Here is a 25470-nt window from a genome sequence, read left to right as displayed (position 1 = left end):
ATACAGTACGGCCCGGGAGGTTCCCCACCCCTGCATTAGAGTCTCATCAGGTTCACTAAATGCACTGCAGACATTCAGAGTTTTATGCATAGAGTTTTATTCTTAAAATAATTATTTAAAAAAACAGAGCCAGTGTCTGGACGACCTGACCAAAGATGTGAATGTGCTTTCTCCTTTTATAGTGAAACAGTCCTAACCCCTGCTGTTCTATCTTCAAACTCTAATCCCAATTTTTTGACAACTTTTCTACTGACTTCAGTGTTTTCTAACAAGGGCTGAATGCCCTCCAGCTGCTCCTACCCCTTTGTTGTTTTTGTCTAATACTTGGGCGAACGCTCTACAACTACTCCTACCATTTTTTGTTTCGGGACCCCCTTTCCATTCAGTTAACAGCCTTCAACCATGCGCCTTCTGTCCTTGCATGACCCCTCCCACACACACACACACACACACACACACACACACACACACACACACACACACATTTGAATACTTTATTTGGTTCCACAAATTATATTACATAGACAGGGAATCAAATATATCAGGGCTAAGCAGCACAGAACACTTAAAGCTCCCATGTCATGCTTTTCCGGTTATTACCCGTCCCCTTGTGTGTTATGAAGGTTTTTATGCATGTTAACGGTGTGCAGAGTCAAAACCCTCAAAGTACACCCTGTAGCGAGTAAAACTCTAACACAGAAAATACCTCCCCAAAACGCCTCGTTGGAGATACGTCACTGCCCATTTGAGTCTTCCATTTAGTTCCGGGTACCGCCTGATGTCATGCGGTACCCGGAACGAAATGGACCAATCCCGAAGAGCTATGGCCACACCAGCAGCGGCGTGTTCCTCCTCCAGAGGTTCGAAGAACCGGCATTTCACAGACGAAAGCTTCCAAAAACATTGCCCAGTTTGAGGCCGGATATGCACAGCTTGTTTGGACCGTTTGGAGCAGGGGAAGATCTGGGTATACAACCTGTAAGTTTGCATTGTTATTTGTGTATTTATCAAACAAGACTGTTTAAATGTGTAAACTGTGTTGGACTGCTAAGCCATTGACACAGTGCTAACTGTGCTAACTAAGTTGCTAGAGTTTCCATATATCAACTCTAATATCAGCAGATGGCCTTGCATACATGTATCTCATAGCAGGAGAATGTCTGCATTCACACACACGGAATACTCATACAGTATACTGTACTGTGATTTACCGTACATTGTGACCGTACATATACTGCATGTAGCTAACGAGGCTAGCTGTATGCTAGCGCAAAACAATGTATTCATGCAAGTTACATTGTATGGTAGCAGAATACCCGTATACGATTGCAATTATAAACACGTTATTGCTAGCCTAATATGAACCACTAGCTTTTGTTCATAGTAGTTTTATTACACTGCATTATAGTTGCCTTTCCTCCAAGCTAACGTTCATATCGTGTTAGCTACCAAGGTAAACAAAGCTAGGTTAGCATATTAGCAGGCAAGCTGTTCATTACACAACTACTACTAACGAATGTAAAACAACTAAGTTTCTCTAATATTTTGTGATTTGCATTTGATTTCGTCCAGCCAGATCCTGGCGGACAATCCATGACGTGCTAAAAGGCACTTCTACTACTACTGAGGCGTCGTGCTAAAAGGCACCGCACCGACTGTGCGCAGGCAAGATGCAAGGAGGAGGAATGGATGATATACCGTGTATATATGTATATTTATGTTCATTTTGTACATTTCTAAAAATAAAGTTTAATGGAAATACTTATTAGGCCTATCCTTTCTTCCCTGAATTCATATATAGCAAACCATGATTTGATTTCTCATCAAACAGTAGTAGTTTATAACGGGTAAAAATAACTTACTCTTTGTTATGAGCGGCTCGTAGGCCACAAAGACAAGGAGACATACACGAGTTTACAAAACCACGGCACATTTATTGTGGTAAATGCAGATAGGTGGTTGAGAGGATCGCAGAGTTAGTCTTCCTGCAGCCGCTTTGGAGAGAGACTGGGGCCGTAGTGTCCGGAGGTGTCCGTGATCGTGCTGATTAGCCTCTTCAGCTCCACCCCATCGTAAGACAAAGGCCCTGGGGCCGTCACACTCTTCTATAACAACAGTTAAAAATATATATGTATATAAAATATACGGCTGTGCTGACGCCATGATAAGACTGATGTTACGCTGAGAGCAGCCGGGAAAAGCACTGACATGGGCGCAGCCTCTCTGGTGGTTGACTAATCAGAACGAGTGGCCGAGCTGACCAATCGGAGCACACTCGGCTCACAGGGAGGGGGGGGCAAGAGCTCCAATGAGTCGTTTAGTGGAGAAAGTGAATACTGCTGAATACACATGCTTGACAGAGATGCTGTATGCGAAACCAATGTGAGTTTGGAAAATTGCACAGTATAAATCTATTTTAGTATACCTCAACAATGTAATTATGATCAGTGGAAATGGCCATGACATGGGCCCTTTAAGGGAACACATAGCACCTCCTTCTCCACACGGCCAAGCTGCCAATAATAGCTGAGACAGAGGAATATTTGGCAATTTGTTTCGCTTTTCTCTTTGACATTCCAGCAATTCTCAGACCAATCATGGTGCATTTATATACATAGCCAAGACTTCCGAATATGAGTATACTATATCTACACTTGTACCCAAAGCTGGTTATCACATCGAGCAGTGGTTGGTATTTGATATACTTGTCCTGGAAAGCCTGGTCCATGTACAGGTCAAAGGCACAGCCTACTTCTAAGATTAGCACCTCCTTGTGGTTGGTGTCAACAAAAACTACATCAGGTGTATTTGGGATGTTAGCAAAGACATCATTGGTAAAACCAAACCATTCTGGTAGCACTCTAGTGTGCTTGTACATTGCTGCACTAGATGGTAAGATGTTTTGTACCGCATCAGACACAATGTCCACAATACGGTCATGATGAGCTATGTACAGGCGTTTTTTATGCATTACATCCATTTGTTATGTGTGCAATGGATTCTAGGTGTTGTTGTGAATCCTGAAACTTTAACAGAATGGGGTGTGAATGTGAGGGTACCAGGTGGACAGATTGTACTTAGTAGGTAATACCTGCAGTCTTGCTTTGATGGTAAATGTCAAAACATCCTCACCAACGGCGGCGTTTTTAAACACTGAGTGTGAGACTGAGTGGTCAGCAAACCCCACACAGGCTAGCTTTCCCTGTAATCTGAGCCCACACCAGTGCTGCTTGATCTCAGACTGCTTCATGCTGAGCAGAACCCTCCTTGCAGAGTCTCTGTGCAGTTCGACAGTCTCTTCCTGAGGTGTTGTGATGTCGGCCTTCACAACCACACTGGGGTCTGTGATCAGTTCATCAGAGACGGGGACTTCAGTCTGTGTGTTGAGTCTTGTTCATTTCAGCTGAACTCCAGACCCCGAAGCCCTTGGCCTGAGAGTCCAGTTTCCCAGAGTCTTTCCTCCTGAAGCCGAGGAAGTTGTTCTGGTCTGCGCTGGCCAGGGGGATCTTCCTTCTGTGTAGATCCAGCAGGAGAGAGTGACATCATCATTGTTAAGCATGTAGAGCAGGTGGGCTAGCCTGGTGGCTATGTAGGTCCACTCAACATTGGGGGACTCCCAGCCCCCCCTCTCCACATGGGAGAAAGATGATGCCCTGTGTGGAGTGTGTGTTGAGGCCCACCCACTTTCTGACCAGCTGGACAGTTTTGTTTGTCATTTCTCTCAGTGCCTTGAGAGGGATGTGTACATTGGCAAAGAGATGTTGAATTTTAGCCAAAGCCACCTCTCTCACAGCCTGGAACTTCATGAGGACGGGGAGGGGGGACAGGTCAATCAGGTGGAGACGATGGAGAAACTTTGTAGTGAGCTCCTCGACCTGCTCCCCCCACTCGCCAGCGATGTTAAACCTGTGGCCAAGGTATGGGTAGGTCTCATTACGGGAATACACCTTAATAGGTTGGCCCATTACAAGAAAGGAGGGGGGCTAGTCGTTCTTGGCCTTATACCAGCGGTTGCCTCCACTGCGGCGCTCATGGAGTACGGCACACTTAGCTTGCTTCACCTCCAGCCCTGACCATTGGAGGAACTCATCAGTGCGTGCCAGAATGTTAATGATGACACCTGCACGTCGTCGGCGTATCCCTGAACAGGATTTGGGAGTTGGACATGCAGAGGAGCGCACTGGTAAATCCACTTCATCCATTGGTTGAGTGCTAGGATGAAATTCACGGCACTCCAGAGACAGACAGTTTTTATTCCCACCTTCAGTGCAATCGGCTCTGTGAGCTGCTGCCCACAGATAACCTGGCAGGTGTATTTCCTCTAATGCTTTTAGCATCACCTCATGGGAGAGATTACCAAACGCGTCTCTAAAGTCCAAAAACACTGTGTAGAATCATCTATTCAGGTTTTTAAGTAAAACACATGTTCGTTCACTCACACACACACACACACACACACACACACACACACACACCAGATTGGTCCCTTGAGATCATAGATCTCTTTTTCAAGGGAGACCTGCAAATACTAAATACTAATTGTACTCTATTATTTTCTAAAACAGAGCACTTTGTTAAGGGAAATTCTACTCCAACAACAGCTTTTTGGTATCGTATCGTATTTGGTTCTTGATTGTTTGTGAAGTTGGGGCTCACCATGTTGTTAATGTCCCTTTGCAATGCCTTTTTTTATATCCACACAAATGTATACTATAATTATGACCATTTCACTCAAATGTCTAATGGATGAAAAAGCTGAAGTGATGACAGGGAGGCACCTGTACTGGTTGGTGGAGGCAATGTGTTGTTGTGTTTGTTTGATCAAGAGGAAAGAAAGACCAAAACTCTATCTGTGTTTGTGTGTTCTCACAGCTGCAGTCAGACGGCATGCTGTGGGTGTGACCCCCCCCCCCCTCCACCTGCAGTCAGCTGAACACAGAGCAGCTCAACAAGGGAGGACTCCACCTGAGCCAGAGGCCTCACACTGGTATGACATCACACCCTCTACCTGTAGAGTTCAAAGTTCAAGATGCAAAGACTTTATTGTCATATGCACAGCTACAGTGTAAATATGCAATGAAAGCTTAAGTCCCAGGCTCTTCAAACAATGCAACATATGAATATATAAATGCAGAAATAAAATAGTGCAAGATTATTTTTGCAAGACTAATGTGCAAGTAATGCAGGAGAAGTTATATATATATTTATGCAAAATAGAATAAGATGAGCTAAAAATAGAATTTAAAATGAAATGCTGTAAGTGAAATAAAATCCTGCATATTGTAATAATAAATGACATTTATTAATTTAGGATATACCCCTTGACATGAACCATCTAACATATACAGTAGTACAAAAAGCAAGACAGTAACAAGAAAAGAAAAAGATAAATATGTGAGATGCAAACAGATGAATGGTATGAAGGCACAGAGCTCAGGAGTTTAGCAGTCTTAAATGTGAGTTCAGTAGTGTTCAGTGCACGTGGGGCTGCTGTGTTATATCATGTGCAATAATAATATGTGCAATGATGTATCTGCCACTACAGTTTTTACATTATTTGTCCATCTTTGTTTCTTTTAATTTGTTGCTTGATTTGCTCTTTTTACTGTATCGTTAGTAGTATTATTATTATGTATTGTATCTTTTGTAACTCTGGCACAAGAATTCCCTTCAGGATGAATAAAGTCTTATCTTATCATATCTCTGTTTACCATTATGGTAACTATGTGCCTATTTCCAATGCAGCCACCGCAGTCAGTTTATGTCCATTAACATAGTACACTATTAGCCACTACCTTTGTGTTAAAACAATATCATACATTCTTGGAAGACAACTAGTCTGTAAAACAGCATATCATCTGCATAGCACACAGAACAAAGTCTATATAAAGTTCATAAACTAGTATGTTTGAGTGGATTTGGGTAAAGAATGTATTTTTGGTGGTTTTGCTCAGGTCCTGCTCTGAAGAGTGAGGCCCACGCTTCCTTTCAGGCTGATGTGAAGAAGGCCATCGGAGCAGAGAAGACGGCGCTGCTGCTGCAGGCCATCCAGAGCTACAAGAGGAGCGACTGCTACGAGGCCCTGGTGGGCACCGCCGTGAGCCTGTTCACAGAGAGGGACCAGGACTTCCAGCTGCTAGTCCGTAAGTCCCTTCAAACCAGGATCAGAACAGGTTTATTGGCAAGTAGGTTTACACATACGAGAAATGTGTCTTGTAGTGTATGGTGCAAACATAAACACAGTTAAAGAAGATACAGAGTAAGAAAAACAACCAAACAATTATAAAACACTATTTAGTTTTAAACTATTATACGTTAAGATATCGAAAATTATTTACATGAAATCTCGATAAACCAAAAAACTACTCACAGTATACTAAGAATAGTACTAAGAATAATAAAATAAAAATATGTGCTGTATGTATTGTTATGGTAAGTGGAAAGCTGTGTACATGCTAATAGAGGTAGCTTGTGTACAAATGTGCAAAATATTCGGAGGGTTGTGCAGAACAATACTTAAGTAAAAACGATATATTGTTTGCATAGTGTGCATTCATGTAATGCATACTGAAATCTAAATCACGGCATAAGCTCAATACATTTTGAAGTTTGAACAAGACATTTCCTATGAGACGTCACTTTACACTCACTTTGATCTTTCTTTTCTGAAGGATTTGGCACGTTTATTCCCCCCCGCCATAAGAAGCAGTACAAAGAGATGTTGCAGGCTCTGACGGGCCAGTCCTCCTCTGCTGAGGTTCCTGCTGTGACTGAAGACGAGCAAAGACACGGTGAAGAAAAACCCAATCTAGCACTAGAATCAGTGTTTATGTGTTTGTATTACTTCCTTCCTGAGACTTGTTGTACTTTCCTTTAATGTTAGAGAAAAGCTCAGAAGTCACTGAAATCCATGAGAATCCTCTTCATGGAGGATGTTTACATCGGAAGCAAACCGTTCAGCAGTCTAGCAGAAGTCAATGGTTGATAGTTGTTGGTAGTTGCCCTGCGCCACACTGTTGGACCTGTCTTCCAACTAAAGAGAAAATGGATAAAGGGATATCTTATCAAGGTTTACATGAGAAGATAAAATGACAGTTTAGCTAAAAACACCCAGTGTTTCCCCTACCATTGTCTTGGAGGGGCGCTGCACCCCCCCAACGGAACCCCACGCCACCCCTGAAATTGAAGATGTTTTTTTTTCATATATATATAAAGCGCCAAATCACAACTGAAGTAATACTACGGTCATATTTAATATTGAACAGGTGCTCTTTTATTAACTAAACCAAACGCTGACGTTATTGATCAAATGTATGTGCACGTTTCAGTGTCCACTGCGTTGCTTTGCGCATTCACATTTTCTCCTCTGCTCTGTTTTCCGAAGGGCGGGTCTCCGCTCCCCACACACACGTGCGCACACGTGCCAGATTTAGCTTTGAGCTCGTTTCCATCCGCAGTCCCTCACATAAAACATTTAAGAAGATTACATTTACAAACATTGTAAAAACAAAATACATGATGTGCAAAAAGTGCAAAAGAGCAAGAGCAGCATACACAAGTATTTATGACATGGTAACACAATGTAGCAGCTACGACTTCTAAAGTGAGAGGATACAAGAGATACCTAAAGGGCAAGAGGAGATACCCCTGAGTTAAAGGAGAGGAGATACCCCTGTGTTAAAGGAGAGGAGATACCCCTGTGTTAAAGGAGAGGAGATACCCCTGAGTTAAAGGAGAGGAGATACCCCTGTGTTAAAGGAGAGGAGATACCCCTGTGTTAAAGGAGAGGAGATACCCCTGAGTTAAAGGAGAGGAGATACCCCTGTGTTAAAGGAGAGGAGATACCCCTGTGTTAAAGGGCAAGATGAGATACCCCTGTGTTAAAGGGCAAGAGGAGATACCCCTGTGTTAAAGGAGAGGAGATACCCCTGAGTTAAAGGAGAGGAGATACCCCTGTGTTAAAGTGCAAGAGGAGATACCCCTGTGTTAAAGGAGAGGAGATACCCCTGTGTTAAAGGGCAAGAGGAGATACCCCTGTGTTAAAGGAGAGGAGATACCCCTGAGTTAAAGGAGAGGAGATACCCCTGTGTTAAAGGAGAGGAGATACCCCCTGTGTTAAAGGAGAGGAGATACCCCTGTGTTAAAGGAGAGGAGATACCCCTGTGTTAAAGGAGAGGAGATACCCCTGTGTTAAAGGGCAAGAGGAGATACCCCTGTGTTAAAGGGCAAGAGGATATACCCCTGTGTTAAAGGGCAAGAGGATATACCCCTGTGTTAAAGGGCAAGAGGAGATACCCCTGTGTTAAAGGAGAGGAGTTACCCCTGTGTTAAAGGAGAGGAGATACCCCTGTGTTGAAGGAGAGGAGATACCCCTGTGTTAAAGGAGAGGAGTTACCCCTGTGTTAAAGGAGAGGAGATACCCCTGTGTTAAAGGAGAGGAGATACCCCTGTGTTAAAGGAGAGGAGTTACCCCTGTGTTGAAGGAGAGGAGATACCCCTGTGTTAAAGGAGAGGAGATACCCCTGTGTTGAAGGAGAGGAGATACCCCTGTGTTAAAGGAGAGGAGTTACCCCTGTGTTGAAGGAGAGGAGATACCCCTGTGTTAAAGGAGAGGAGATACCCCTGTGTTAAAGGAGAGGAGTTACCCCTGTGTTAAAGGAGAGGAGATACCCCTGTGTTAAAGGAGAGGAGATACCCCTGTGTTAAAGTGCAAGAGGAGATACCCCTGTGTTAAAGGGCAAGAGGAGATACCCCTGTGTTAAAGGGCAAGAGGAGATACCCCTGTGTTAAAGGGCAAGAGGAGATACCCCTGTGTTAAAGGAGAGGAGATACCCCTGTGTTAAAGGAGAGGAGATACCCCTGTGTTAAAGTGCAAGAGGAAATACCCCTGTGTTAAAGGAGAGGAGATACCCCTGTGTTAAAGGGCAAGAGGAGATACCCCTGTGTTAAAGGGCAAGAGGAGATACCCCTGTGTTAAAGGGCAAGAGGAGATACCCCTGTGTTAAAGTGCATTTAGCGGTGATTGCACGTCTGGTTGTTTCTCAACCATTCTCTGAGTTGACCTTTGAAGCTATTGAGAGTGGGACAATCCCGTATCTCAGTAAGGAGGCTGTTCCACAAAGAGCTGCCTTTAATGGAGAGGACATTTTGTCCAAAAGTGGTCCTTCTACGGTGGACCTCACAGTCTCCTCTGGTTTCTGACCTAGTGCAGCGTCCAGTGTGATTTCTGTGGATGAATTCCCCTAGGGGGTGGGTGGGGGGGGGGGGGGCAGTCCATGTAAACATTTATAAATAAAGCTCATACTTTTAAAAGACTTAAAGCTCCCATGTCATGCTTTTCCGGTTATTACCCGTCCCCTTGTGTGTTATGAAGGTTTTTATGCATGTAAACGGTCTGCAGAGTCAAAAACCTCAAAGTACACCCTGTAGCGAGTAAAACTCTAACACAGAAAATACCTCCCCAAAACGCCTCGTTGGAGATACGTCACTGCCCATTTGATTCTTCCGGGTACCGCCTGATGTCATGCGGTACCCGGAACGAAATGGACCAATCCCGAAGAGCTATGGCCACACCAGCAACGGCGTGTTCCTCCAGAGGTTCGAAGAACCGGCATTTCACAGACGAAAGCTTCCAAAACATTGCCCAGTTTGAGGCCGGATATGCACAGCTTGTTTGGACCGTTTGGAGCAGGGGAAGATTCGGGTACACAACCTGTGAGTTTGCATTGTTATTTGTGTATTTATCAAACAAGGTAGCTACCACGACTGTTTAAATGTGTAAACATGTTTCGGACTGCTAAGCCAGTGCTAACTAAGTTGCTAGAGTTTAAATATATCAACTACAATGTCAGCAGATGGCCTTACATGTTTGTCATGGCAGGAGAATGTCTGCAGTCACACACACGGAATACTCATACAGTATACTCCGGGTGATTTACCGTACATTGTGACAGTACATGTATAGCTAACGAGGCTAGCTATGCATGTATAGCTAACGAGGCTAGCTATACATGCTAGCGGGAAACATTGTATGACCGAACGTAGCAGACTACCCGTAGAATAATGCAATTATAAACACGTTATTGCTAGCCTAATATGAACCACTAACTTTTGTTCATAGTAGTTTTATTACACTCCGTTCCTCCAAGCTAACGTTCATATCGTGTTAGCTACCAAGGTAAACAAAGCTAGGTTAGCATATTAGCAGGCAAGCTGTTCATTAGATATATCCACACTCCTACCACAACTACTACTAACGAATCTAAAACAACTAAGTTTCTCTAATATTTTGTGATTTGCATTTTATTTCGTCCAGACAGATCCTGCCGGACAATACATGACTGGACGACCACACTGAGGCATCGTCTCAAAAAGCCCCGGCTGCTATAGGCAAGATGCCGACAACGGGGAGTAATTGACGATATACCGTATATATGTATATTTACGTTCATTTTGTACATTTCTAAAAATAAAGTTTAATGGAAATACTTAGTAGGCCTATCCTTTCTTCCCTGAATTATTTGCTCCTATAACATATCATTCATATATAGCAAACCATGATTTGATTTCTCATCAAACAGTAGTAGTTTATAACGGGTAAAAATAACTTACTCTTTGTTATGACCGGCTCGTAGGCCACAACGGAAAGACAAGGAGACATACACGAGTTTACAAAACCACGGCACATTTATTGTGGTAAATGCAGAGATACGTGGTTGAGAGGATCGCAGAGTTCGTCTTCCTGCAGCCGCTTTGGAGAGAGACAGGGGCCGCCGTGTGACTCCGGGCAGCTGGGCTTAATAGCACCTCGGCTCCGGAGGTGTCCGTGATCGCGCTGATTAGCCTCTTCAGCTCCACCCCATCGTAAGACAAAGGCCCTGGGGCCGTCACACTCTTCTATAACAACAGTTAAAAATATATATGTATATAAAATATACGGCTGTACCGACGCCATGATAAGACTGATGTTCCGCTGAGAGCAGCCGGGAAAAGCACTGTTAGACATGGGCGCAGCCTCTCTGGTGGTTGACTAATCAGAACAGAGTGGCCGAGCTGACCAATCGGAGCACACTAGGCTCACAGGGAGGGGGGGGCAAGAGCTCCAACGAGTCGTTTAGTGGAGAGAGTGAATACTGCTGAATACACATGCTTGACAGAGATGCTGTATGCGAAACCAATGTGAGTTTGGAAAATTGCACAGTATAAATCTATTTTAGTATACCTCAACAATGTAATTATGATCAGTGGAAATGGCCATGACATGGGCCCTTTTAAAATGGTCAAAACTCAAGAAATGGTGTTTCTCAAGGATGGTATGAATTTGGCTTTCTGTCAAACACCTTGATAGCTCTCTTGTACAGCTGTTCTATGGGTTTAAGGCAGGGGTAGGCAAGTAAGTTTGGCCTTGGGCCAATTTTTTTCTGAGCCACTAGATGGCGGGCCAGAACATAATCAATGCCTAATTCAAGGAATTGATTTTGGTAAGAGGGCGCAGCGCCCCTGTTCCCCGGTTCAGAAAAAACTCTGATATCGCTGATAACCCTCCCCATCAACACTCTGATGCGCAGTCAGATCCGCTGATTGGTTCACTGATGATATAGACGCCCAATCCAGAGCCTCTGGCTAGACCCGCCCAAAGGGAGGCTCGTCCTCTCTAGCCCCATTTCAGTCCCATGTTAAAAGCCAGGGCTATTATCTGTATTTTAACAGACTTATCTTTTAAATTGAGGTGTATTTATTGTTCTCTTCAAAGTTTATTTTTCTCTGAAATTTTAGGGAGGATGGTCCTCCCTTTCCTCAATGGGCGCGCCTCCACTGAGTAAAGTAGAGTTATTAACTAGGTAGCAGTGTTATTTAACATACTTTTATTCTGATAAGTATTGTCAAGTTCTCTGGGTTTTTGGCATTTATTTGAGTGTTTGCCCACATTTGAGAGGCTTGAGGGGCAACAGAGGACGCATGGACAACTAGAATCCTCAACTTTTCAAGGACACATTAGGATTCTTTCAGGTTGAAAACCTTTAAAAAATACCAAAGGACAAAATAAATCAATTACAGCATGTTTTGCTTTGCAATTTATTTAATATATTATAACCTAAATTAATCAGTAACCAAGTATTTTACTCAAACTCAATGTATTTAATAGTTAAATAAGTACTTTAATTGACCTGGTTCCCCACAACCACACATTTGCCATATGTGACCCGCTCTATCGAAATCAGTCGGAAGTCGCAACGGCTAATTTAAAAATAAACGTGGATTTGCGTAACAAAGTCTTGGCTTTCAGAATATGACACTTTTATTTCCAAAATCACACGATAAATACATGTTTGAAGCTTGTAAAGGGACGATGACACCTCTCACTCGCGCTCTGCTGTTCCTCATCGCTGCTTCCCCTCCCTCCGGCTGAAATTATAAATGTAAGCGTATAGTAATCATAGATAACACGGCAGGGCCGTTACAGTTTGTTTTCATCTGATTTCAATTAAACAAAGTCTTGGCTTTCAGAATATTAAACTTGTTTCTGCAAATTCAGATGATAAATACAACTTTGAAGCTTGTAACGGCATAATTACAAGCGGAGAACGGAGTAACTTAACGTCACAGCAGGCATAACAACAGCCGGTGTTTCTCGTGAGTGTTTTCCCCGGGAAACAAACACAATACACACAAACGCAAAATTACACAAACACATACACACTCGCGAGCTTCCCCCAGACCAGTAATCCAAAGCAGTAATGTCACTCTCCAAAGGTCTAAAGAGGAAAGTTGACGGTGAAAACAGGGCATTTAAAGAGGACTGGACAGCGAACTATACATTCATCCTACCTGGTTTCATCAATGCAAAGCCCTTGTGTCTTATCTGCAATGAAGTTGTGGCTGCTTGCAAAGAATACAATATTAAGCGGCACCACGAGACGAAGCATGACACCTTCAAAGTGGCCTTTCCACCCAAGACAGAGGCACAAAAGCGCAAGATTGAAGCACTGACAGCAGGTTATGCGCACAGCAGCAGGATCCTGGTGCGAGGCCTCACAGCCGCATTCAGGTAGGCCCGCCCCGGGGCCGGCTACGTCTATAGAAATCTCAGTAGGTGAATGCTTGCATAGAGGGTAGTACCCATAGAGTGGCGAAGTCCCTCCCCTTCCGGTGGACCTCCATGGGACCTTATTTCGGAAAAAATATGTATTGAAGTCAATGGAGAGAGAAAGATTATCTTTCGATCCCGTTTGAATTGTGCCACGAATTACACATATGATGTTTGTCAATTTAAAAGATATGTGTCTCATTTTTTTGTGTGAAACGCTCAATGAACTACATCTCATGCACAACAACACACGTCACCAAGATGGCCGTCACTACTGTCTTGTCAAAAAAGGGATTGACTACCCTCACTATCACCACAATGAAACACGTCCTGAAGAATGTCATGCAAAGCTGCCTGCCTGCCTTCCTTTGATTCTCTCTGAACTGCCTGATCTTTTTAATGTTTAAAGATCGCCGATGCTAATATAGCGTTAGCGTTAGCATTTCTCCCCTGGGCTTAAATGGTGTATTATAGAATGATCACACCGGTGTGACAGTACTCTTCAAAGGGTTCACGAAATATGACTACTACTCTTACTGTTTAACATTTTGGCTTACTTAATGTTACTTCATGTTAAGGCTAATAAAAATGACAAGGCTAAGCCTGCTGTAATGCTAACTAACGTGCTTGCTACTAGCTAGGTAGCTAACTTGATCCAGCCACTCCTGGTCCTTTCATCAGACGGGAAGCGAAAGAACGAGCAAGACCCATTGCTGGTATGATAACAACCTGGTACTAAGCACACAGGCATCTTGTTAAAGTTATCTTATCTTAGCTATCTCTATTTTAGTGGAGGAAAACAATTGTGACATCAGTTATGAGTGACATCACTTACGCGACTCTGGAATTTGTAGTCTTTCTAGTTGCATATTTTTCATAGTCTTATATTTCAACAGTTTTATGACAAACTGTGACTTTTTTGACATGGAAATTATTTTTTAAGATTGACAAACATCATATGTGTAATTCATGGCACAATTCAAACGGGATCGAAAGATACGTTTTCTCTCTCCATTGACTTCAATACATAATCTTTCCGAAATAAGGTCCCATGGACCGGAAGTAGATGGGCGTGACTTCGCCACTCTATAGAGTCCAGTAGAGGGCGGAGCCTGTGAGAGATATAACCTTTGTCTAAATGTTTGGTGATTAGTTTTGACACCCATTTCTCAGCTATCTTAGAGACACAGGGGAGGATGCTGATTGGTCTGTAAGGTGACATCATTGCCTTATCCCCAAATTTAAAGATCGGTGTCACCGTGGCCACTTTTCAGGACGATGGAACTTCCCTCGTGCTGATAGATTGATTCACAAGCATAGTAATTGGTTTTATTAGACCGTCGATATGTGTTTTATAAAGTTGGTGTCTAAATCATCTGCATCCCTAGCCTTAGAACCTTTTAACCCTAAGATTATATTTTTTACCACCTCCTCTGTGATTTCCTCCAGGTCAAAAACTGGATGTGTATCCACAGTCGGGCTAGGTGAGACCTCAGATGGGAAGAGCTTTGTAATGTCCAGAGCACTATTTAAGAAATACTAATTTAGAGAGTTGGCCAACACTGCAGGGTCTTTTATCAGGGCATCATTGATTATTAATTCTAGAACATTATTTTCCTGTTTTGTATGTTTACCCAATAGTTTATTTAAGATTTGCCAAACCTTTTTACCGTTACCTTTCGCACCTTCAATTATATTGATGAAGAAGTTTGCTTTGGCCTGTCTTATTGTTTGTGTTACCTTGTTACGAGCATGAGTGAATTTCTGTCTGTCAGTGAATAGTCCGGATTTCATGCTCTGCTTTAATAGTTGGTCTCTAGATTGCATTAGATTCCTGCACTGTAGATTCAGCCAGGGAAGATGATGTCCTTCCTGTCCCTAAGGCACCCTCTCCTTGAGAAGGAAGACATAGCATCATTAATTTTAGATATAAACAGATTACTGTTCTCACCAATATCTTCAGAGGAGAGCGTGTCCCCCCAATAATCATTTTCACTGCCTCCATAAAACGTTGTTGCAGGTTTTTGGGGATGAAGCGAGAACCCAAGGCAGGGGTTTTAGGTGTGGCCATGAACCTTTTTTTTGTGAGTTTCCTGGCAAAAAGAACAAGATTATGGTCAGAAAGACCAGTCAGGTTTTAACCAGTAGGTTTTAACTATTGTGTCAGCTTTGTTTGTAAATAATAAATCTATCATAGTCTTGGAGGTTTTAGTTATTCTAGTCGGTTGATCCATTAGTTGTATTAAGTTGTGTTTATCCGTGATCCGTTTTAAGCTCTTTCTATTTGTTTATCATTCCAGTTGATATTAAAGTCTCCTAGAATGATTAGCTCTTTGTTGGAGTCACAGGAATTCAGCAGGAGTTTTACCTGGTCATAGAAATCCACCTTAGCGGTGGGTTGTCGATGCAGGCAAATCATGGTGAGGGAAAGTGTGATTTCCACACCAACACAATCAAACTCAACATTAGCTGGGAGTGCAATCTCCCTACAAGTAATGGTATCCCTCACATAAAGCAACACACCCCCTCCTTTTCCCTTCAGTCTGTCCTTCCTAAACACATTATATCCTGACATAGATACAATAGAAGATGGTGACGACTGTTTTAGCCAAGATTCAGATATTCCCAAACAGTCAATATTGGACTCAAGGAGGAGATGTTCTAACTGTTCATGTTTATTACAGATGCTGCGGAAATGTAAATGTCCACTGAATAGTCCCTTCGGCTTGCACCGAGGATCCCACACTATTTGGGCTTGATTCACAGTTTGAAACATTTTTGTGTTTCAAACCTAGGGGAAACACTGACACCATTGAGATTCCACTGTCTTCATCACACCTAGAACAATGACAGAGCTCTTCAAACCAGAAGCTGGTATGGATACTAGCATACTATATGATCTAAGACATTTTACTCGCTTGTGTTCTCTTTAGCAACAATTATAGTAATAACAATTCATTAGCCTAGGGTTCACCAAGACCTAAGCTACAGTGTGTGTCGTGGAAATAAAGATACATGTCACACAGCATGTGCACAACAACAGTGTGGCTCAGTGGTGTGTTTTAATAGTTTGGTGACAACAATGGAGTTCTATGGCCCAGAGGAAGAAGATACATCAGGCTATAGACCGCCTGAGTGTCTGTGGACAGATTTTGTGTCAGTAATAGCCAAACAACCTTGAACAATGACAAAAAAAAGAAAGGTTCTCCTGACGCCATCTCCACCTGCTGCTACACCCTCTCTACATTCGTTGTCAAGTTTTCGTCCATATTTTCTACATCTTTATTTATCTCTTTGGTTTTTTTCATATTATTTGTATTCACGAAAAGATAAATATATAATAATCCAAGACTAACTGTATTATTTAAAGCGATGGTTTCCAAGTTTTCTCCTTCCTTTTCCTTCAACAAGTAAACTGGTGACTCATGAGGAGTAGTGTTCTTTCAGCTCTTTGGTTGTCTGCACACTTGTCTCATGCAGGCGGAGCCTGGGTAACAGAGAGAATACAGATGTGCAGGTCTTCACTGTGCCCTTATCCTCTGAGGTTGCAATTTGTTTTGAATTATTTTAAATAATGATTACACTTTAAAAAGAATAGTGTAATTTACATAAGGAAATCCAAAGATGTAAGCCATTTGTATATTTAAAAAACAAAAAGAGGTCAGGATGAATTTTTGGGGACCTGTCGGTTAATAAGCTGTACTTTGAAGACACAAAGTAGAATGATTTGGGATTGAGTGATCTGATGGTGGATCAGTGCAGATGGTGTGCAGTGTGTCAGTGAGCCTGGCTCTGAAGTGTTGCTCTGGGTACGCCCTCCGCCTGCATCGCCTCTTTTACAACATCACTGTAAGTTAGAAATGTTGACGGCCAACTCCTCAGGTGATCTTGATGGTTTTTCTCAGTTCACTTCCCAGAGACACAACAATGGTGTTATCATTTACAGGAATAGAAGTGTCGACATGAATATTAGACAGTTTAAAATATAATAAAATACATTACATAAGACTTACACCTTTTACTTTTTTTTTCAGCTTCATCTTCCCCACCTCTCAAGACCCAAAGCAAGATTTCCAGTTTTTTCTCCAGCAGCCAAAGAAAGTAGAATGTGAGTCACAGGAACATTGTGTATGTATTTCAAACTGGCCGAAAAAGCAGACCACTGATAACATGGCTAGGCCTTGCTGTGGGCTGATCTGGCTGTGGCCTTCTCATGTGAATGTGTACACATCTGTAAAGCTGAACAGACTGTTTGATATTAGAATAATGTCAAGAAAATGTAGTATTTGTTTTCTTTTTATATTTGTTGTTTTATAAGATAATAAAATTCATGAAATTACAGGAGCCTCAAGGGTACTCTGTAACAGCAGTGCTGCAATGAAGCCTGCTCAATACAATCTACCCGTGATGTGGGGGGGGGGGGGTAGCTGGTAGCTCTGGGAGGGAAACAAATATTTTTGACCTTTGGCGCTCATCCTAATTTTCGGCCTTGATGTAACAACATTCATAATTAAGTAAAGGTAACACCCTTTTCACCCCGGTTACAAGTTTCATTTGCCCTGTACGATGGGCGCTGTAAGTGATGAAAGTGGGGGATGTTCACTTATCAGGCGCCCGCTGCTCACAACCAAAGTGCGAGCGAGCGTGGGAGCGAGCGAGAGAGAGAGAGGGCGCACCACACCGGTGATTGTTGTTGTTAGCGTCTGGTGCTAGCTGCGCTAACGGATATAAGAAGATGTTTCTACAAGAAAGTGGAGGGAGAGTCCTCTCCTGTCAGACTGAGAGGCTCAGTGAGGTAAGTGACTCTCAGTGTTTAGATAGTTCACTTTAGTCTAAGTAATCTCAGTGGGTCTCAAACGTTTTGATCACAATTTATGTAAACAAATATTTCCAAGGCACACCTTTATAATTATTAGGATAAATAAAAACAGGTTTGAAATAATTCCAGTATATACTATAGGACAGTAAACCAAAACTATTGTTTAAAACTGGAGAGATTAAAAAAAAAGCATAAATAAATGTTAACTATGTCACATAAGACATAAATGAACAACAAAAATAAAGTTTAGTAGGTTATTGGTTATGTTCATATACTTATTTGATTATTAAAATGTAAACCGATATTTTTCATATGGGTGTTTTAGAGTTGTACCCCCTAGATCAGGTCTCTAGTAATTGTGTGCTCAAAGTGCACCAGATTGAAGCATTTTACTTTAAAATGTTTAAACATTTCTTCCCGGGGGGGCATACCCCCGGACCCCCCTAGAGGATGTGACGTCCACCCCCCAATTCAAACATGTTCATACAATACTGAATACATATGAAGCCTTTTTTATGTATATTACCTATGTCAATAAGTTTCTGTTTTGTAGTGTATTGGTCTTTTGTAGAGTTTTTTATTTATGTATGATTTTCAGGCTGGGGGAGGGGGGGGTCGCCAGCAAAAATCTTGCCTAGGGCAGCAAATTGGTCAGAACCGGCCCTGAGTCGATCCATCCTCGTGCGAATATTTTTATATGATAATGAGCCCCTCCTTGTCACGATCTTAGTTTTATGTCACGATTTTAGTTTTGTCTGGGGTTTTATTTTGCAATTCTGTTCTCCCTGGCCCTTTCTCATTTCACTAATTCCCCTCCTCGACTCCTATCCTCGAGACGTAGTCCCGCCCACGGGAGATGCGAGCGGAGGAGCCGAGGAGGGGAGCCGAGGAGAGAGGAGGGGAAGCAGCAGGCGGTTAGAGAAATGAGAACTCCTCTCCTCTGAGCGGTCATTTTAAAGAGACGTCCATTAATGATGACAGGAGGCACAGCAGCCCTCTGTCTGATGGACAGATGTGTTCATGACGACTTATATATTTACTTTGATTCATTCACAGTGCGGTATAATGAGACAATAACAGGCTACAGATGCGGACATACACACACACATATATTTATATATATATTTATATAAATATATACAATTTCAGAATCAAACAGAGCACTCTCATAATAACGTAACACTATCAGAGACTGGATATATCCCCCCCCCCTCTCTGGTCGCTACAATGAGGGAAATAAATAACGGGCCAAAAGTTTTATTTACAAGTATTACAAGTAAGCAGAGGACACCAAACCAACTGAGACCTGTCTGTCCGCTGCATCTACGCACACACTGTACCACATACACGCACCTACAGCTCCTAAAGCATATCATCAGGATACAGCCGTTGTGTATTTTATTATGTGAAGCACTAAATGGTTTTAGAAAAATATCGACTTTGTTTGTAGATATCTACTAAACTAAAGCAAATAAAGAGAGTAGGCCTGTTATACTGAGTGATATATATTATACACACTGCTCTGCTTTCTGCACGGACCTCACAACTGTTCTCACTGTAAACATCGCGTCGCGATGAAAGCAGTTAATAAAATAATATCCAGGGGATGCATGCAGAGCATGCAGAGCTGCATCCACGAAGGAGCCGTGGAGGACCGTGGAGGACCCATCAGTGTATCCTCGGTTATAGCTCCTCCAGAGAGCCTCCTCGACGCTCGATCCTCGGTCCTCGAAGTGCATTTAGAGAAATGAGATGTCCTTCAACATGGCGCGCTAAAATTCATTTCCGGGTCACTACCGGAGGACCGAGGAGTCGAGGAGGGGGATTTGATGAAATGAGAAAGGGCCCCTGTGTCTTGTCTTCCTTCCTGTGTTTGCCCTCCTGTGTCTGATTGTCTGATTGTGTTCACCTGTTGCCCTTGTGTTTCTGCCTCCCCTGCCCAGCTGTGTCTTATCCTGTGATTACCCTTCTTTGTATTTAGTCTTGTCTTCCCCTGTGCTCCATGTCGGTTCATTTTCTTTCCTGTCTCCCTCCATGTTGGTCACGGTCAGTTTTTGTTTTGATGCTACCTCGTGCTACCTGTTTATTTTATGTCATGTTTTTTCAGTCATCAGCTTTATAAAATACTGTAAAGCTCGCCTTTTGTTCCTTGACCTTTTTGTCTTTTTTATTCTGCATTTGGGTCCTACCTTTTCCCGAATCCTGACACTCCTTCTGATTTCCATAGCCACAGGTTTCTGTAACCAATCAGTGAAGAGTAAAGCCAGACCAAAGCAACCTGTAGATGAAAGGTTCCTGACATTGTGAGGCTGTGCTGTGAATTGTACATTATTCCAGATTCAGGGGACTAAGTATTAATTTGCCTTTGAATATAATCAAAATATCAATATAACCTGCCTTCATTGTCTTTTAAAATAAAATCGCCTTATCCTTTTCCTTAACCCTCTGGAGTGTGAAGTGAAGGGTATTTTCTCGATTTTCAGATGTCAGACAGATTTACTCATGTCATCCATTTTTTTTGGTGTTTCAGATTTGGTTTACCAAAGTCTTTGGTTCACAAAAGTAGTGAAATATATGAATTACACGATAGGCCTATATAAATGTGTTATTCATGTCTAAAATGAAAATGTGTAAATTAGAATTTTGAGTAAAATAGTTCCATCCCTCTACTTTCACCACAGAAAAGTTACATCAGGACTGATTCATGACTTCATATTCCATACCAAGGTTCATGTGATGTGTACAAATACAAATTGAGCATTATAACTTATGTTAACATAAGAAACTGTAAAATCTTAATTTTTACAATATCAGAACTTTTTCAACCAACTATTCATTATAAATGTAAAGGCAGGGGGAGCAGTGGCATGGTCTTTGTCTGTCTTCCAAGACAGTGGGTCTGGCTGCTGTGTAGGTGGGAGGTAGGTGGGATTGTCCCGGGTTGATGCTGGTGGCTGTGCGGGAGGTACGTGTGATAGGCGAGACTTCTTTGCTGGCTGGGTTGATCGTGATTGCTGTGGTGGAGGCCTTTGTGCCGAGGGGTATCTTAATCTTGTGGCAGGCACAGATGGAGATGGAGGCAGCTGGATAAACGCCGCCTGTGAGCCACTGGGCCCAGGCAGCTGTGAAATCTGAAAAAAATGTAGGACAATAATTATTACCAAGTTCATTAAAATGAAGTTCAAGTGGAATGTTACTCAAGCACAAATAACAATGCACACCTAACAATAAAATGGGGAGGTGGGACAGGAGAGTCTCTCTCTCTCTCTCTCTCTCTGGTATTTCCAGTTATGTTACATTCAGTATAAAATCACAGACACAAATGTAAAGACCCACTGTCTTCCAAGACAGTGGGTCTGACTGCTGTGGGGGTGATGGTGCATGGGCTGCTGGTGGCTGTGTTGGAGGGAGGTAGGTGTGATAGTCCCGGGTTGATGCTGGTGGCTGTGTGGGAGGTATGTGAGGCTGCCAGTCTGCACGTGAGGCTGCCAGTCTGCACGCAATACCAGCTTTTTAAAGATGCAATGGAAAATGGCATAAGCTGGGCTGGGCAATTTGGTCTAGCTTAGCTACAAAATGTTATTAGTATTATGCTGACTATTATTATTTATTATGACTTTAGTTTTCTGTTTCCTGTTTTAATTGAAAGTTTACTCTCCTTGTGTCTTCCCTGTGTTCACTTCCTGCTCTGTGTGTTTTCCCTCCAGTTTTAATCGTCTCCCCCGCCCTGATTAGTTTAACCTGTTCCTAGCTCCACTTGCACTTCATCCCCTCGTCACCCTGTTTGTATATAAGTCCTGGTTTTCTGTCCTGTTCTTGTCGGTTCCTTGTTTGTCTATATCATGAAGTTCTGTATTTTCCATGTTGATTGTTGTTGCTTGAGTTCCGGTTCTGCCTGTAAAATACACATTTTTGGAAAGTTTTCTGCTGTCTCCAGTCTCTGCATTTGGGTCCAACCACTCCTTGTTTGACACTGATTGATTTGTACTATATATCGAATTGCTATTATTGCCATTATTTTATTATTATTAGTGCTTTTGCAGGGAATTATTATTATTATTACTTTAAATCTCATAGATATTAACACTATTATATATGGCTGCTATATAATATACTTAAATAATCATCATCATTAATTGTTTTGTGATATTATGTCCCTCTTGTTTTTATATATATATTTATATATGTGTCCCCTCTTCCTTCACAAGCACTATATATTCATATATAATACTATTCTGAAGCATACAATGAAATACAAGCAGAAAATGCTGCAGTGTTTGCGATGACACTTTGTATACATTTCTGAATAAATCTGAGAACCACTTTGTGGTTCTATTATTTGATATGGTTGGATATACTTTTCAGCTGGAGCAATACTAATACATCTGAGGCTGATGAATTCCCAAGCAGTGGGGACAATTAAGGTGAAGCAGACCTTGCAATAAGTTGCATTAAATACAAAGATTGTAAGTGATTGAAAAGATATAATAAAAAAAGCTGGAGAGAAAACAGTTCCTCTCCGAGACTCGAACCCAGCCCTCACGGATATTTTGACCCACACTTAGACCGTTTCTCTACAAGCAGGATATGAATGGATAGAAGTTAGTTTAAAGTGGACCTATGCTATATTTAAATGATATATTGTAGGGCCATACCTATATAAGGTATATTTATACGTTTCTGTTTTCAAAATACCAAACAGATCATGCATTTTAGCCATGCCTCATTTCGCTCTATGTGCTGTTTGCTGTCTACGGGTCTGATTCTGCTGACCACGCCCCCCTGCAGGAGAGGGGAGACGTGCTCTGATCAGCTGCTGGGCTGTCAGAAGAGGGGGAGAAAAAGAGATCTCCGTCCTCCGTGTTTTATTATATAGAGTCGTTATTCATTTGTTTTAAAATAATTGTTTAATAAATAACAAAGACCTTTGACCGGCACTTTTCTAATTTTGTCCGGAAGATTTAAACTTTAACCGACATCTTGACCGGCAAAAGAAACTGAAACTGAAACTCTGCCGCACGGTCCCCTCGTTCCTTGGAAGAGGCGGAGAGGTGGGTGTTTGTCATCTGCTGGTGGACTAACCGGAGAGAATTACAGTGCTTGCCTCGACGGGGAGGGATTGCATTGAATTACAGCAGCGGGAGCAAACGCTTGCCTCGGGGAGGGAGAAAAAAAGCCACAGCGGAGAATAAACAGAAGGGTAACCATGGTAACTATGGGCGGGAAGTCTTCTTCGCTGCTTTTGTGGCAGACTACAGCGCCACTTACAGGCCTGGCATATGTACTACAGCGTCTCCAGCGCTTTCGAGCGGCAATGGCCGGCCGTGGCCCAACCCCACATTCCCCTGATAGGTGGAGAGTTGGCCCAATAGCCGTAGCGCCACCGTCCTGACGTCAGGATAATGTTCAAATCTGGATCAGTTTTTATCAGATCCGTTGCAGCCCCTTTTTTTAGAGATTTGGGTATGGAGGAAAATAGAGAGGGTTGTGTTTTCTGACACTTGGTGAGTTCCCTGGAACACCGGGGACACATATTCATGTATAAAAGACGTACAAAAGTGCATTTTGCATGATAGGTCCCCTTTAAATAATATATCTCTGGAGTCCACCCACGCAGTGCAGCGTCGAAGTGCGCATATTTTACGTATTACGTGATACAAAACACAACAGTGTCCTTTTTATTTGTTTGTCCTCTGCCATGGAATTGGAGATGGAATAAAGCAGCTGTTATCAAAAGCCTGACAGTCTCAGAGTGATCCATCAAAAAGAGAAGACATAACATAGGGGTTACATGGGGAATACCGCGAAAATTAACAACAGGTTTATTGATCAATTTTTTGTTATCGATAGTCATGAACTTTCTCTTGTGACAAAATAGACTCTCCGTTAGTAAACGTTTACTCTGTGTAAAAGTTATTTCTGTGTGTAAAATTGAGGTAACGTGTAGATGAATAACAAACGTTTATTCGTCCCACACATACAGATGTATTTACATTTGTGTCTGTGATTTTATACTGAATGTAACATAACTGGAAATACCAGAGAAAGAGAGAGAGAACTTAGTAGTAATTATTGTCCTACATTTTTTCAGATTTCACAGCTGCCTGGGCCTAGTGGCCCACAGGCGGCGTTTATCCAGCTGACTCCACCTCCATCTGTGCCTGCCCCCAGGTCAAGATCTACCGTGGCTCAAGGGCCTTCACCAGAGCCAACACCATCAAGGACCAGAGGACCAGCATCACTACAGCGGCCTCCATCTCCATCTGTGCCTGCCACAAGATTAAGATACCCCTCGGTACAAAGGCCTCCACCACAGCCATCACGATCAACCCAGCCAGCAAAGAAGTCTCGCCTATCACACGTACCTCCCGCACAGCCACCAGCATCAACCCGGGACAATCCCACCTACCTCCCTCCGACACAGCCACCAGCAGCCCATGCACCATCAGCTGCACCTACACAGCAGCCAGACCCACTGTCTTGGAAGACAGACAAAGACCATGCCACTGCTCCCCCTGCCTTTACGTTTATAATGAATAGTTGGTTGAAAAAGTTCTGTTATTGTAAATATTGAGATTTTACAGTTTCTTATAAATAGTTGGTTGAAAAATAAAGTTCTAATGCTCAATTTGTATTTTTACACATCACATGAACCTTGGTATGGAATATGAAGTCATGAATCAGTCCTGATGTAACTTTTCTGTGGTGAAAGTAGAGTGATAGAACTATTTTACTCAAAATTCTAATTTACACATTTTCATTTTAGACATGAATAACACATTTATATAGGCCTATCGTGTAATTCATATATTTCACTACTTTTGTGAACCAAAGAATTTGGTAAACCAAATCTGAAACACCAAAAAAAATGGATGACATGAGTAAATGTGTTTTCACAAGAGTTTTGAAGTTTTCCAAAAATCGGATTTCTCATTTTCAGCTAAGTATCTCATAAGCCGGTGCTCTAAGGTGAGTGACTTGCATTTCTAGCAAGACCAGAGACTGTCCTGAACATTTTGTTATGTAACACATGTTATAAGAAGTACATTTAAAAGGGGATTTAAGGAGACATCTAAAAATTGAGAAAATACCCTTCACTTCACACTCCAGAGGGTTAAGGAAAAGGATAAGGCAATTTTATTTTAAAAGACAATGAAGGCAGGTTATATTGATATTTTGATTGATATATTGATTATATTCAAAGGCAAATTAATACTTAGTCCCCTGAATCTGGAATAATGGACAATTCACAGCAAAGCCTCACAATGGCATCTACAGATTGCTTTAGTCTGGCTTTACTCTTCATTGATTGGTTACAGAAACTTTGAATTTAGTGGCTATGGAAATCAGAAGGAGGGGCTCATTATCATATACAAAAACCGCGCGAATATTTGCGTATATTCGCGTGTATATTCGGCCGTTTTTAGAAAAAACGGGCGCAATATACGGGCGAATTATGGCACTTTGGGCTTTCCACAGTAAAAGGAGGGGGAGCGACGCGAGCGGGCCAAATAAGCAGTTGGGATGATCCTCTGTAAACTGTAAACCGTAAAGAGACATCGCG

At 42.3% G+C, this 25470-nt stretch overlaps 1 protein-coding gene across 5 annotated transcripts in view; it reads left to right on the top strand.

Moving 5' to 3' along the window:
• rtel1 (regulator of telomere elongation helicase 1) overlaps window positions 1-24534 on the top strand; it is a 63991-nt gene extending 39457 nt beyond the window's left edge. The window contains exons 31-36 of one of the 5 annotated variants that reach the window (XR_004556863.1): window positions 4873-4987; window positions 5955-6143; window positions 6672-6791; window positions 15883-15961; window positions 17122-17195; window positions 24078-24534. Coding sequence is in view for 1 of the 5 variants with exons in the window: in XM_034142854.1 (XP_033998745.1) it covers window positions 5955-6143; window positions 6672-6791; window positions 17122-17192 (380 nt within the window). In the remaining 4 variants the exon portion in view is untranslated. Of the gene's footprint in view, window positions 1-4872; window positions 4988-5954; window positions 6144-6671; window positions 6792-15882; window positions 15962-17121; window positions 17432-23997 lie in introns of those variants that run through there. The other 4 variants (XR_004556861.1, XR_004556864.1, XR_004556862.1 and 1 more) reach the window with 4 other exon arrangements.
• The last annotated feature ends 936 nt before the right edge of the window (window positions 24535-25470 follow it).

This window comes from Trematomus bernacchii, unplaced genomic scaffold (assembly GCF_902827165.1).
Source record: "Trematomus bernacchii unplaced genomic scaffold, fTreBer1.1, whole genome shotgun sequence".
Classification (NCBI taxonomy): Eukaryota; Metazoa; Chordata; class Actinopteri; order Perciformes; family Nototheniidae; genus Trematomus; species Trematomus bernacchii.
This window is presented reverse-complemented; position numbering and strand designations above follow the sequence as displayed.